We start from the raw sequence: 15,347 nt of genomic DNA on the forward strand, positions 1-15,347 counted from the left end.
TTTGAGTTGATTACATTTTAGTCTTTCAGAGGTTCTTATAGTGTTGTTTTAAAGGGTCAAATGTGTGGCCCCCCTGCAGGGTTTGAACTGAGAGGAAAATGAAATGTTTACAAAACTTTGGACGAACAACTAAAAGTGAGAACGAGGACTTGAAGTCTGCGAAGAAGCTTAGAAAGTAAAGGGAGAAACAGAAAAAAAAGAGAAAAAATAAAGTCAAAAGACAGCAGGAGAAGAAGAAGGGAGGGAGAGGGTGGGAGGGAGAGGCCCGGTGACCTCATGTGACATGTGACGTGGGCTCAACCACTCACGGAGGGGAGTGTGTCTGTCTCTCTGTGTGGAGGATGGCGAGGAGGATGCAGAGAGACTGTGGCTTGTAGCCTTTTACTAGCACTGAAGCTCCAGTCAGGCCACCGCCACCGAGGAAGAGAAAGAATAGTGACAGACCACGCTGTCAGACAAGCCGCTTAACCTCGCAGTGTGGGCCTGCTGACTGACAGACCGCCAAACAGCCGGCCCCCTGAGCTGGTGGGCCCCCTCTCATCTCCAGCCCTGGTGAGTCCACCTTCCACACCTGGACACCTGAGAACAGCCTCACCTTCTCATTCATCCATTGCTTCTTTCTTCTGCATTTCTCGTTAAAACGTGTTCTGCTGCTGCTGCTGCTGCTCTCTCTGCAAGCTTGTGGCTTGGGATTCCTGTGGTAGTCAGAAAACCCAAAGATTCTTGGTTGCAAACACAGCTCCAGGAGTTTCTGCCCTCTCAGGCTTGCCTTCCTTCCCCCCGCTCGTCTATTTCTTTTTTGTGTTTTAATCCTGCTCTTTTTCGTTCACTTTCCAAAGGTTGGTGGAGACCTTGGAGACACTGGTCTGTCCTGTCCTGTCATGGCATCCAACAGCATCTTTGACTCTTTCTCCAACTACAGCAGCAGTCTACTTAGAGGTGAGCCCTGATCCCACCCTCAAATCTAACCCCTCAGTTGTTTAGATAGTTGACAAACAGCTTTGTTCTTTTTCTCATTTGAGCATTAATATGCCGAGACAGATTATAGAAAAAATAAAAAAGAGGATCTGGTTTGCACTTGACTGATATGGCCCCTTAAAGGCCTCTCAGCTCCTGTGCTTTCTGTAGGCTTGATCGAGTAGCTCCATAATGGGATTCTCACCACAGACATTCATTATCAAGTGAAACTCTCTTTGCGAATACGAGCTCAGAGGCTCCATGTGACCGGCTGCTTTACTGGAACATGGCAATGCAATGAAAGACTGAGCAGGGAAAGGAAAGAAAAAGAAAAACATATTAGTGCCTTACTTCCAGAAGGTACTTTTGGTCTTTGCGGTGAGGTGAGTGCACTTGGCTATCCTTAATGAAGAAACCATTTGTTACCATGGCAGTTGCAATCAGACAGCTTTTACTAGCAAACAGCATAAGAAGAAGAGAAAGAGACGAGCCTTATATCCAGAAAAATAAACATCTCACACTTTTACACACTTAAGTTGTTAATCTAAGCTGGAGGATTTAGTCATTTCCAGCCACAGAAAGACAGCAGAAGGGGGGGAGCTCCTTTCCCAATTAAGGCCTCGTAGCAGTGTTAATTAGAGACAGCCACAGGAGAAGCACTACCACTTCATAATTGTTTGCAGAGTTTATCTTTAAAAATCTCCAGAGCCTCACATATATACGCAGTCAGACTTCGCATCTGCGCCTCACGTGAGAACAATCCTCTGATATCCTGTCAGTGACAGCAGATGATGTTCCAATGTTCTCGCAGCTTCTGCAGGCATTTATAGTTTCCTCAGAGACACGGCTCCAACTCCCCCCCCCCTACAACATCCAACACCCAGCTTTTACTCCTTTATAAGTGCTGGATCTGTGCCCTCCTTCATCACATCAGCGCACCACCAACGTCAGGTTTCATGCACACTGTCTATCGAGCTTTTGTTCACCAGGATCTGAGTTTGATTTCAAGATGTAAAGCTGGATTAGAGACAGTGGGGGGTCAAGAAGGGAAACAAGAGGCAGCGCTTTCAAATCGACAGCGAATGTGCAATTTCATTTTAAAATCCATCCAGTCAGGGGGACTGAATCTGAACTAAAAAAAAACATTAAAGAAACCAATTTAGTCTGATATGATTTAGATTGGGGCTACCGCATGCCAGCAAAACAACCCAGAAGGGTGCATCAAACATGCAAAGCAATTAGACCTTTTTTTTTTTTTTTTTTTAGTTTGAAGCTGAAACAAATGGAAGCAGCTCTACAGAAACAAGCTTGTGGAAACATTGTTTTCAGCTCCTTAGAAGTCAGGAAACACAACCGAGAAGAGCATCAAGTTCAAGTGCGCAAATACATGCTCTGAAAATGATTTTGATCTTTTCTTTATCAGGTTACGCTCTCTTTTAAATTTCAAAAAAGGTAAAACGTATAAAAAAAAAGAAAAAAAAAGGAAATCAATTTTATCAGCAAGAAAACACAGTTTCATATATATTTCATAGATATTTCAGTAATTGTTTTTATAAATTACAACCTGTCTCACAGCGCACACATCTAAGCGTGTGATGTGCAACATCAGATGCACTTCGCGTGAGAAGCTAGAGGACGCCTCACCTCAGAAACCTCAGTTCTCTGCTGAAAGCTCAGAGAAACACACACAACTACGCACGTACACGCACACACACATGCGCCAGGGAACAGACAGTGCTTTTCTCATGCTATTTAACTCTGTATAGCACAAGAAGAAGCTAAACGTCTGTCAGTTAGAGAGTTGTGAGAAACAAAAGGAGACATACATACTAGTGCTTTGCCAAGGTGTTAATCTGATGCAGACTCATGGAGCTGCTGCAAGCCACTGATAACAACCACAATGAGGCTACACCTGCTAACCCTCACACAGTTTTAATCAGAGAGCGGCGTTTCTGGAAAGTAAATAAATAAAAGAAGGAGTTGCCCCCATAGAGAAGAAATTGAGTCGTATAACTTTTCCTGTTGTTTTTAGTTTAGTTCAGAAGCGCTGGCCTCAGGTGGAAAGCCGGGTTTTGCAGCGACAGATTTCAGGCCTCTGTGGAGGGTCATATCCTTGTCTCGGTTACTGTCGCCTCATTTCCATCTGCTCGGAAGGGCCGCTGTGTTCCCCCTGCAGGCTGTTTTTATCCATGGTTATTTTTTTAAGTGTTAAAAAAAAAAAAAAAAAAAGAAATGGAGCCAGCTTCCTTCTGTGGCTGACTAAAAAAAGAGCCCCGGTTTATAAGGGTGGAAGGATTTTTATGTGTTTGGCTTATTGTGCTGAATGAATGGAAGTCAGAATGGAAGAGAAATCCTCACCAGCAGGGAGGTTGTGTTTGAAGATGTTTTTTTTTTTCTGCATTTGCTAAGAAGGAAAAGATATGATGCTTTCAACTACTGGCAAATAAAAAATAAAAGGCCCTGTACGGTAGCTCCATCAAAAGTGTCCTTAAATTTGTGAGATCACATGGCTTGTTGCTGCTGAATTTATTACCAAGTCATATGGAGAAGAGTATGTTCTCTTCTGTTAAATGAACGTCTTATTGGAGGCAACTCAAAGCCCCGCTGAGTGTGAGGCCCAAATATGAAAGGACTGGCTGAGCAGGCTGAAAGCTGTAACCAGATATAAAGAGTTTCAATATTTTAAAGTGAAAGCAAATAATAGAAAACTCATGACGACCACAGAACAGCGAAACCCTGTCTCCAATTTAGCAGAATATAATAGGTATTTATAAATCTCTGAAGGCACATGAGACAGAGAGAGAAGGCTCTGGACTTGATTAGGTCTGTTAAACGTATTTCTGGGTACTTATTTACCTTTCATTTTGTCTCGCCGCTTCCACCGCCTGTCATCACAGCTTTATAGGGAACACTTTCAGGGGTTTGCAACTGTGATGGCTTCCAGGTAGAGTGGTGTATTATGAGGTTGACGGATCATGTAAGCCTACTCTGATTCACCAAGTTCTGGCTCAAAAAAAAAGAACGAGCTCAATGCATTGGTAAACGTTAGAGTGCGTTAATACGAGTTTCTGGTGGGCGCTAAGTGACCACAGCGCCCAGATTCTACAGTGGAAAATCAGGTTTTGCTATTGAAAAAGATTTTCTTTCAACTTGCTCCTTTCATTAGACACCCATATAAGCAGGTGAAGCAGCGTTTGTAGAGAAATTGATGTGTGTTAAATCTAGTGAATCATGAAGAATTTTAATTAAACTCTGAACTACTTTAAAAAGAAACAGTAAAGAATACGAGAGAGATGCAAATAACAAGCAAGATCCACTTGTTTACCCTTTAGGATGGATGAAAACACTGCATTTAAAACTTGCCAAAAGTGTTCACACCCATTGAATTTAGTCAACGAATTAATAAAGTATTTTTTGCTTTCACATTTGCTGTCTTCTTCATTTAGTCTGGTAGACCCAAATATAACCCCGTGCAACCAGTTGCCTTTAAAAGTCGACTGATTATTAAATAGAGACCCTGTGGGTCTCATACCAGTATTTTGCAGAACGCTTAGAGCAGCATGACACTAAATAAACACAGACAGGTCTGTGACAAAACTGTGGAGACGTCATTAAGGTAGATCCAAAGCTGAGAACATTTCAGAGAGAATCTTCTAAAAAATAAAGTAACACAACTGCAGAACTGCCAGATCATGAGAGGTCAGGGAGGAGAATGTTCATCAGAGAAGCAGCAAAGACACCCTCAGTGGTGCCTCTGTAGGAGCTGTAGATATCCACAGCTCAGGTGTCAGATTCTGCTGACAACTAATAATAATGCTCACAATAAAGCTGAGTTTTATGTAAGAAGGAAAAAAAATTATTTTGCAATAGTTTGCCGTAAGATATGCAGGGGAAAGAGCAACCTTAAACTAAAAAAACTAAAACCTTTGCATCATTCTGAAAACATTTTTTCCAAGGTGGAATACAGTAGTGGCAGCATCATGGTTCACTTCAGCAGGGCAGAGTCAAAGGTCAAGCAAAGATTCATGGAACAAACTGCAGAAAAATCCTTAAAGAAAAGCAGAGCCTGCTGCCTTCCTAAAGATAACACCACTGAACAAAGTGGATATTTTAAAAGGGAATATTGCCTTAAAATAGCCCATTTTAAGCTTATTCATAAAACCATTCATTTAGACTCAATTTAAAAACAGATCCAGAGATGTTCTCCCTAAAAACTGACCGAGTTTAAAGTATTTTAAAAGAATAGACAAACATTTCCATCCTTGATATGCAAAGCTGGTAGAAACATGGCATAAAAACATGAGTTGCTCTAATTACAATGATCCAATGATTCTTGTTAAATATGGGAATGGTTACAAACTCAGATTAACATTTTTGGTCAAGTTTAAAACTCTAAATCATTTTCCTTCCGTTGCATTATCCTGTTTTAGTTTGTCATATAATATTCCCATAAAATACAATGCCGTTTTTGGATGATCGCAAGAAAAAGTGTGGAAACATTTATAAAGTACAATTAATTTTGTAAAAAAAAACTGTACAATTGAATAATACGATTAAAATGATGGTCATTTTCAATGTTTTTTGTTTTTCACGCTTGAGCAGACAGGGTTTCATACTAACACAAAAATCCATATGATTAAATTCATTTGGTTTCCATCAAGGATGACTAATTTAAGGAAAAGCCTCTATCTTGCTTTTCTGATTCTTCATTTTGTTTCAATCCCACGCCCTAAACCACAGGATGGTCTCAGGGCTTATAAAGCGGTAAAGCCTGGGGCCGTAGAAAAAAACACAAGCATCATTGTGAGCTAATTTATGCATCAACCTAAAATTATTGTGCACTCAAAGTCAATACTCTGGCGATTTCCAGCAGGGATGAAAATAAGTCAAGCAATTTAAAAGTTTATCACAGGTTTGCTTTGTTTTTTTAAGGGGCTGACTCAGACAGGGGAAAAAAAGTTTTTTGTTTTTTTTGTTTAGACCCCTCCCTGCATTGTTAATGTGGTTTCTGCCGCTACAAGAAGGTGGAAAAGCAAGACGTGACCAAGAACAGACTCGACTGCTTTGCACTTCAGTTTTTAACGTTACAGCTGCATCCCAACCCACAAATTACTTTTAATGGGCGAGCATCGGCGTGGTCCTCAGCACATAAATTGACTCCAACTTATGGAGAGCCCACATGTTCAGAAACAGATCAGCAGACAGTCTTTATTTTGAAGGCTGAGGACAAAATAGAAGGAATTTATCACATGCAAAAATTAAGCTAAGATCTAAAGGCACCAGTCTGTTACCATTAAAAAATCAAAACAGCATGGTTCTCACATCCTCCTCTCTGAATCTTAACTTCATTATAACTAACTTTTATCATGTTGAAAACATCCTTATAACTGATTCTTCTTCCCATAAGCAATAAAGAAACTGCCTAATTACGGAGGAGGAAAAATGCAGATAATGATAGGATGCGAGACGCTGCAGGCTACAAGATCTTCTCTGAATCTTCATTTTTCTCCTTTTTCCCAGCTCAACTTGTTTACATACAGCTAATTGTGGATGCTGTTATAAACACGCTTTTTTTTTTGTGTGTGTAGTTTTTTCTCCTCTTGCTTCAAACAGACTTTTTAACTGCAGAGAATTGTTTTTTTTTTTTTCTTTTTCTTGTGGAGGCAGCGTTTTAAAAAATGGGATTTCAGTTCTCTCTTCAACTACTCTTCAGGGGGAACAAGTAACCGTCAGAGCTCCTAACTGCGTCAGTAATGGGCCACCTAATTGTACTTTCCTTTTTAACCGATTTGATCATTCTCATTCGTGTTATGACTGAAAGACGACTGGAGAGTATTTCTCCAATGATGGGAAGTTACAGCTGAAAGACGGGCTTGTATCACTTTTAGTTTGCTGAGTTTCACACGAATGATCCTGACTGGTGGAAATTGAGCTGTATTTCTGCATATGATCAATACTTTCCAGCACATGCAAAAGCTGAAGAGTGAAAATGGCAGTTTGCAATCATATATAGGGCTACGTGTCAAAGTATGTTTTGTGGGCAGATGCTGCATCTTATATGCACCAATACAGGAAGTTTCACACAACCCTCTGAATAATAACCAGTTTTAATTTAGCTGTTTTAGTTCAAATCTGCTTCCTGTTTAAATGCTAATTCTGCCTTTTTCCCATCTGTTAAATGTTACTTCTATCAAATTTTAATTGATTACAGGTTTTTGCCCTGAAGTAAACTTCAGAGAGCTCGTACTTTCTGCGGCGGGCCTCACTTCTGTATCAGCTCTGTAGGAAACACCATGCTAGGGATTCTCCCTCAGCTGTGCAGCAGAAGTGGCCCGTCCGCTGCTTCTCTATCGTATGTCTGAAGGAAGGTCACTCCGTCTGCTTTTCTCACGGACGCAGCAGTCACGAGCCCAGACATACAGTTGCATTCAAAATAAGAGCAGACCGACATAACCAACAACATCAGATACAGCTCTCAGCAGAAACACAATTTTTTAGTGCTAAGCTCAAAGTGAATCACCCCCCCGACAGTTTTAGAAAAAATATTTAGAATTGATTTAATATAAATATTCAGTTTCACTGATTTAAATGAAAAAAATAATTTTGCAAATAAGATATTAATAAAACAAGCGGATTAAGAATAAGTACCTTTATTTAAACATACTTTCCTTTAATCTTAAATGTTATCTTTTTATGAGTATTTAGTGGGAAAACATCATAACTCCAGAAAAAAAGGCTTAAAAATATCAAATTTTGTTTAGCTCATATTTTTCAGTTAGTGCTGGTGAAGATCCTCAGTGTGATCCAGGTCATACTTATTCCAAAACTATTAAAAAACAATCCAATGGGCTTGTTTTCCCCAAGATTAAGGAGGTTTCCCTCTCCATCCAGGAAGCGTTTTCACTGAGTGAATTTAGTTACTTGAAAATCCGTCCATCTTTATTTTTAGGTCTCCTTGCCATCACCCTAATTTTTCTCACCCTAGAAATTCCCTGTAAGTTTCAAATCTCGTTGAACCACGATCTGTAAGGTGTGAATCAGTTTAATCATACATTTAAATGTCATTTTCTTCAAACAGTTTATGCAGCAGAGTAAGACAGTTGTCAGGCCTGCATTTAGTTGTGCTTATTATTATTATTTGAGACTAATGCTTTTGTTACCTGGGAAAAATGGGGCATTCCAGATGTTGCGAAAAGCAGCCCTTTAATTATACGGAGATAAAAACGAGAACGAAGGCAGAAAATTCTAAGCTAGAAATTAGGAATTTAAAACAATTGAAGAATTGCTGAAATAGAAAAGATCATGTATCATTCAAGACCCAATGAATGAAACACTACCGCAGCAAATAGATGACACCTGCATGAGATAAGTTATTTAATGTAGAAAGAAAAGAAAATGTAAAGGAAGAGTTTAAAATTTATCAAAAGACAAAACAGCTGGCCTAAAAAAGAATGGCACAACATTAAAGTAGTGTTTAAAAAAAGTTTAATCTTGTTGGATTTGGAGCTGAGGATCGTTTATGAGATGAGCTCTAAATGCTGATTTTATACCATGCTACAGTGTAAAACACATGGATGGGTATGAAGGTTAGGGCTGGTTTTCAGACTATGGTGTCGGGCTGAATTAGTTATTAAATACCAGGGATCATCAATAAATTAAAATACTTAGAGATTATGTTGCCTCAAACTTCAGAAAACACGCCTTTGACACAACAACCCAAAACACACTTAACCCTTTATAGGGAGCTCAGTGAAATACTTTGATAATCAAAATTACAAGCCAATAGTGTTACAGGGATCCAGGACAAGACCGTATTACTTTTGTAACATTCAAAAATATGGATATTTTGATGGCAAAAATTAATGTCAATGTAATAACAAGAAACGCAAACTTGCCCGAATATATAAAGAAAAATAACTAAATTTCTATAAGAAATTCATGAAAAACACTCTGAGAGTGAAAGAAACATATGTTTTTGTTCCAACATAACCTTAGAGGCATCAATGCTGACACTGGCACTTACTTTCTTTAGTTTATAAACCTAAATATAATTGTTAAAAAGGCTTATTAGCTTTTAAACTTTTCAATTAGCTTTTTAGCTTTTTTTCTTGACTTGTTAACTTTTTCCCAACTTAATTTACAGTAGGTAATATATCATTAAGTGGCTCATCTTATCGGTCAAATGCCAAAATAAGATGTACAGCAATGTAGAAATATCTTTGCTGAATGGCTGGATATAGATCTTGTGCTTCTAGACCTCACTGTGGGACGGGGGGGGGACTCCATTTGTAAGGGGTATGCAAGTGATCAAAAACATATAATTTGTCCTATAAAGGGTTAATAGAGAAGCACCTCGATTCCTTTTATTGACTGACAGGCTCAAAAAAACGACCCTTATGAAATAAAAAACAAATGGAGTGACATCAAACAGTGTTTAATAATCCAGTATTTTAAAAATAATTAAAATCTTCAAGGATTTTTTTTATTTATTCTAAAAAATATTTGAATTTATGCACTGCTCAGCTTCTATAAAGCAAGATGCAGTGCTCCCAGTTCACCTGCACACACAGAAATAAAAGCTGACATGAGAATCTCAATCTTTTACCAGTTTGAACACAGTAGGCTTCATGACATATGAACATGCTTTCACTGCCCAGCATGGGGCTCATGCACAAAGACAGGCATGTTAACTGATGCTGAGTCAGAGAGGAGAAGTGCATGTCATCATGACGAAATATGACGCATCTTCCAGCTCTAAATACTATCTGAGCTCATCCTAATAGCTAGTCCGGGCTAACGCATGTCCTCTCCATGGCTTACTATTGTCGAATTACTCACTTGGTGACTAAACAGCAGAGTTTCTAATAATCAGCTGCAAACTGCACAATACAATGCCGGGCTTATGCAATTGGACAGGTTGTTACGTAAAATAAAATCTCGCTGGATGCTTCTCCTTAAAGTCCATTTGTTGGCCAAGGAATGTCCAATTCTCCTAATTTCTGCAATTAGTTTAAAGAACTGATTAGTGGGACAGCTAGTTCTGTTAAAGCCAAACTAGCAGAGAGTTTGTGTCACACAGAGACGCACGCAGCTTTTCCCATTCAATCAGCATGATGACATAAGGGCAGACGGCTGGCTGAGTGTTCAGGCCGTACATGAGGTTTGATTAACCTAATCACCAGGCAGCTATACCCGGGGTTACTGATTGGGTTTACAAACGCTGCCTGTCATCGTTGTGTCATTAGCTCGTCGTTAGCTGCGGCCGCCTTGACGTGGAGCGGCGACGTGCAGGGCCTAAACACAGCAATCAAGGGATTAGAGTCTGAGCCTCAATGGACGCCTCAGGCTCTGAGTCAAAAAGAGGAAAATCCTGCATTAATAGGAATTCTCCACGTGGCTGCTTGGCTCTTTGTACAGAGGCCCCGCCACTGATCATTTGCTATAAAGGTGATGAGAGGAAGCTTTCAGTGATTCTGGACCTGCAGGTGGTTTTCAGGATTAAAACTAATCCAAGGGAACGCAAAGGCTTCTAACTGGGTTAGCTTAATCTTAAAGTGGGAATCAAGCCCAGCTGTGCGTTTCTTCTGCCACTGTTATAGCAGTTTCTTTAAATTCTTTTAATGAGTTTTGTAATCATCTAATGATCAAACATTACTTTAACAAGGTTCGACAATATTATGCATGTGAGGGATTTTCAGAGCTCCTTGACTTGCAGTCTAGGCCACCACACCCCTGGTTCCTGACGATGAGAAGCCCAGAGAGCCAGCAGAATACTTTCCAAGAGTTGTCTCATGTCTGCAAAGGAAAGTGGCATGGACAGTTGTCAGGAAAGCAGCACCGAGCTATTGCTCCAATCTGGTTGAAGTCTGCAGTGAGTCAGATGAGCTTTGGTAGACTGACCCTTTGAAAGTGTTTTTTTTTAAGTCAGGTTGCTCACAAATGAGTGTGAAAGAAACACTAAAAAGACGCCTGAGCACCAATGGAACAAGGATCTGCAACCAAATTAAATTAGATGTGCAAAAACACAGGGGAAAGTTTTTACTTTTAAACATCAGGGGAAAAAACTAAAAAGAAACATTCAACATTCACTAAATAAAGCCAAAAAAATGTGAAAGGTTAACATCTCTTTTAAGTTATTATCTAAACATGATATTCACATTAATGATAAATGCAAACTCTTAATGTATTTTACTGCAAATTACTGTATACTTCAGATAAATATCAAAAAATATATAAATAAATAAATTAAATAAAATATAATTAAAACTGAATATAAATCAATTGCGTATTTTAGATCTAAGATGCAAGATATATTTCAAGCATTTTATGATTCTAGCTCACAGTTAATTCCAACCTAAAATCCTGTTTTATGTAAAAAAATGACTCTGAATTTGACCAATAAAAGGGATATTTATGAAGCAGGTTATATGCTACTACCTCCACAATCGCAAGGAAGACTGCTGACTTCACAGCCTTCAGTAGACAGTCACTGAAACCCTCGGCTATTGATGGCCACAAAATTGTGGTCATTGTAAAAGAGGCTGACCGTCCAGATTTCTGTGTGCAAAATGTCTGTAGAAGGTTAGGTGGAAGGAAAAAGTGTGGCTGAAAACGTGCTCTGAGGGGGGCTGTTAAACAAATGTGCATTTGAGATTTAGGGGGGGAGGTCTGCAACAGCCACCATATGCAGGGACATAGAATATAGCCTGTAATTGTTGCATTTCTTGTGTCAAGCTAATCTAAAACCAGACAGCTTCAGAAGTGCTTCACTTTGACTATGAAGCAAATGTCAGGTGAAGTTAATAGTAACGTACTTTAACAAGGACCAAGCAACAATGCATCCAAACAGCAGATCATTCTTAATAAAATGGATACTAAAATAATTGTTAAAACTCAAAGCTTGGACTGATTTATCTAAAATCTTATGTGAAAGTTCAGGTAAAAGTAAAATATTGCACAAGCTACAGTGAAACAAATTTTTTTTTGTTTTCTATCAAAAATCTCTTTGCGCCATTTCCAACTTAATCGAATGAGAAAGCATCTTGCTTTTGACTCCACATTTACTCCCAGAATGCAACATAAATCCTCCAATGTCGCTATACTTCCATAGTTTATTAGTACTGACAGTATTTTGCTGTTGCTGTTAGTGTTAGCTCACTATCATCACTTTCTGTCTTTTTCATCACATTATAGTAAAACAGGGATCCTTGGTTTGGAGCAAAGCTTATGCTTAAGCCGAGCATAGACTGTACGAGTTGCTGCCCTTTTTGCGCCGATATTCAAGTCGTGCGAGAATTTTTCAATCCGGCCGACTTACAGTCTGGTCGTGCATCATGCAGTGTACAGAGGGTAACGAGGTACGATCAGCCTCTCACGACCACATGTTTGAAATTTAGTCGGCCATCGTAATGTGGTCATGGGCAAATCGCTCAGTGTGCAAACAAGGATTCTTCTTCTTCTCCTTCCTCTCAGATGCAAACACAAGCATGATGGGTGTGCAAGTGAAATTCTGTAAAACGGACAGACCACAGTAGCTAAGTTTTCTCAGCCATGTATTTGTCCAAATACGTCGTCGTTTTTTCTTTTTAGGGCTTTCAGCACAAAATTGCACAAATTGCCAAGGTGCTTTTCACTCTAGTTAGCTTAATATTCGTCTTCTACTGGTTTGGCTTCCCGGATAGATGAGTCCGAGTAGCGCTGCCACTGCAGAGCTGAGTCCCACGTGGTTTTTAGACGTACAGTGTAAGCAGATAGATCGCATCAGAGCGTCGGGCCGCACAGTCTGAGAACATACATCGTGAACAGCTGTGAACTCTTAAACCCTGCAGTTTCTTCGTACAGTTTGAGCTGTAGCTGCGTTCAACGACTGAAAAAAATGGCACAGTGTATGCCCGGCTTTAGTGAAAATATCCTCAATGCATCATGGATCCTCCAACATCGGCACCCTGCTCGCACAACGGGGCCAGACAGAGTAAACATAAAATAAAATAAAATGCCCTGTAATTACAGTTAATCAAAAACAGATCTAGACAATCTTTAACATAACTCTAACAAAAATTACTCACCCTCTGACTTCACCCCCACCCCCACTGTATAGTGACACACAAAAACTCATTGAGACTTTAACACTTCTGGATATTGTTGCTGCTGTTGCTGTTATTTTGTATTTGTGAAAAACACTCATGAAGCCTCTGGTGCGATCAACACAGTTGTATTTTGCATGTTTGGTGCTCAGGCCCTTAGCATCATGCGTTACATACCCCACCATGTTTCTTCACAGTTCAAAGTAACAGGGACTAGTCGGAAAAAAGTAAAAACATGTGGCTTTTGTTGCAGAGAGGAATGAACAACAGCATTCCCCAGGCAGCCACATCAAAGTTCTCCCCTGCAGTGGTGCTAAATAAGGGCAGACCATCCTGCTCACCCCTCCTGACATTGTCCCCTCTTATTAGCCAACGTTTTTTAAAATTCACACTTTTTTTTTTTCTCATTGGTTTCAAACAAATACAACTTTTCAAACTTGTAGGTCTTCAATCAAGTGGGGACAGCCACCCAACATGCACAAAGAGCCATTGTCTGCTGGTGAAAATGTGGTTTACAGGCTTGGCTATAGGGGCCTGGTGGTTGCTGGAAGCCATGCACGCTTCCTAATATTCAGCTCACATGCGATTTCATTCAGAGAGATGTCTGAGCTATGGGGCTTTGCTTTTGTGCGAGAGGGACGCCTCACAACTTATTTTCCGAGTTGACAGACTGCCGTACCCCCCCCTCCTCCTCCTCCCCAGCTCTCTTGAGCCCCTCTTCGCTCTCTACGGTGGCGCTACTATATTTGTGTGTGAGCGAGGGAAGAGTAGACGCAGGCTGTGTTGCCATTCAAACGTGTTCGTGGCTGTCAGACTGAATGGCTTCCAGCTCCGAGATCTGTCTCCTCTCCGCGTCAGAGTGAGGCTGTTTGATCTGACACAGAGACTCCATTAGAGACACAGAGAAGTTCAACTGCAGGGAGGTTGGATGGCTTCAGCAGTCAGAGTAGCAGCCCAGAGAGGAAAAGGTTTGCACACACAGTCTGGTTGCAATCTTAGTGTCTGTGCTGCGCATCTATAAATGTCTCGGAGCATTACTTGTCCTTTTAGTAGGTGTGTGTGGTTACAAACTGGGCTGACATATTTTGGGGCACTGCTGGGCAAAGGGCCGCTGAAGCACTGGGTAATGGTTTCCCTGCTACCATGGTATGACAGAGAGGTTACTTGCTGAGGTGGTGAGATGTGAACCACGCCGTCATCTTTATCAGACACCATGGTTCAGGCTCAGCATCTCTGCAGCTGTGACTTCATTATGCAGCAACACAGACCAACAGAGCAGAGCAGTTGCTGGTGTGAGAGTGATGAAATGGCAGGCGATGGTTTGATAAATATGCATCAATGGTTCAGCCACAGACCGTCACTACATCCCCCACATTTAATGTGGCCAAGACTTCAAATACGCAGGAGGAACTCTGAAGTTAAACCCCATTCTCCAGGATAACTTCATTATGACAGGATTTGGGAACATAACCTGCTTGCAGTTTTTGCTAGCAGTTAAAAAAAAGAGGTTAAGAGAGGAGTGAATTGATGTGGCTTCTGTGAAAGATTTAAAATCCTGATCTGTGTGTGGCAGCTGGGCTCTGGCACCAGGGCATGGCAGTTAAACTGTCACTAACAGGAACTGTAAATGTCTGGCAGAAGGTGAATGCATTCAGACAGCCTCACAGGTGCATATATACAGCACATGCAAAAGTATTCATACCCATTTAGCTTTTTCACATTTTCTCCCGTTATAACCACAAACCTCCATGTTTAGTCCAGATTTTATGTTACAGATCAGCACAAAACTAGAACACTGTTTACCAGAATATGAATGATAAATGGCTTCTAAAATGATATATAAATTATAATCTGAAAATTGGGATCCTCTTCAAGAGTTACCACTCTAGATCGTTTTGCTATAGATATAGATGCTTTAGGCTTAAGGAATATTTGTGTCTTTTAATTGATTTTCTTCTGGTATTAGTTCTTGTTTAGCTTCCGTCTGACTTCCCTAGAACTCTGTCTCATTTCCCGCTTTTATGAAAACAAAAGCATCCCAGACCATGATGCCACCGTCACCCTGTTGCCCAAGAGTATGATATATAAATGATATGCAGCGTTAGTGTTTTTTCAGTCAAATTGTTTTTAATGCGCACCAGAAAGTGTACTTTCAGTCCTGTTTGATCAGAACATCTTATTCCAAATGTTTGCTGAGTTCTAGTTGCAAACACTGAATACTACTTTTCATTTGTATTATGTATTCCTCCTTTATTGTCTTTATATTAAGCAGAGTTTATAACTATCTCCTAACCTGCAAAATTTAAA

The 15,347-nt window shown here is 40.1% G+C and overlaps 1 protein-coding gene across 1 annotated transcript in view; it reads left to right on the forward strand.

Moving 5' to 3' along the window:
* The first annotated feature begins 346 nt into the window (after positions 1-346).
* runx3 (runt-related transcription factor 3) overlaps positions 347-15,347 on the forward strand; it is a 57,750-nt gene continuing 42,749 nt past the window's right edge. The window contains exons 1-2 of the mRNA XM_015393062.1: positions 347-552; positions 840-939. Of these exons, the coding sequence (XP_015248548.1) occupies positions 882-939 (58 nt within the window). The 5' untranslated portion in view covers positions 347-552; positions 840-881. The remainder of the gene's footprint in view (positions 553-839; positions 940-15,347) is intronic.

Source organism: Cyprinodon variegatus, unplaced genomic scaffold (genome assembly GCF_000732505.1).
Source record: "Cyprinodon variegatus isolate N-32 unplaced genomic scaffold, C_variegatus-1.0 Scaffold623, whole genome shotgun sequence".
Classification (NCBI taxonomy): domain Eukaryota; kingdom Metazoa; phylum Chordata; class Actinopteri; order Cyprinodontiformes; family Cyprinodontidae; genus Cyprinodon; species Cyprinodon variegatus.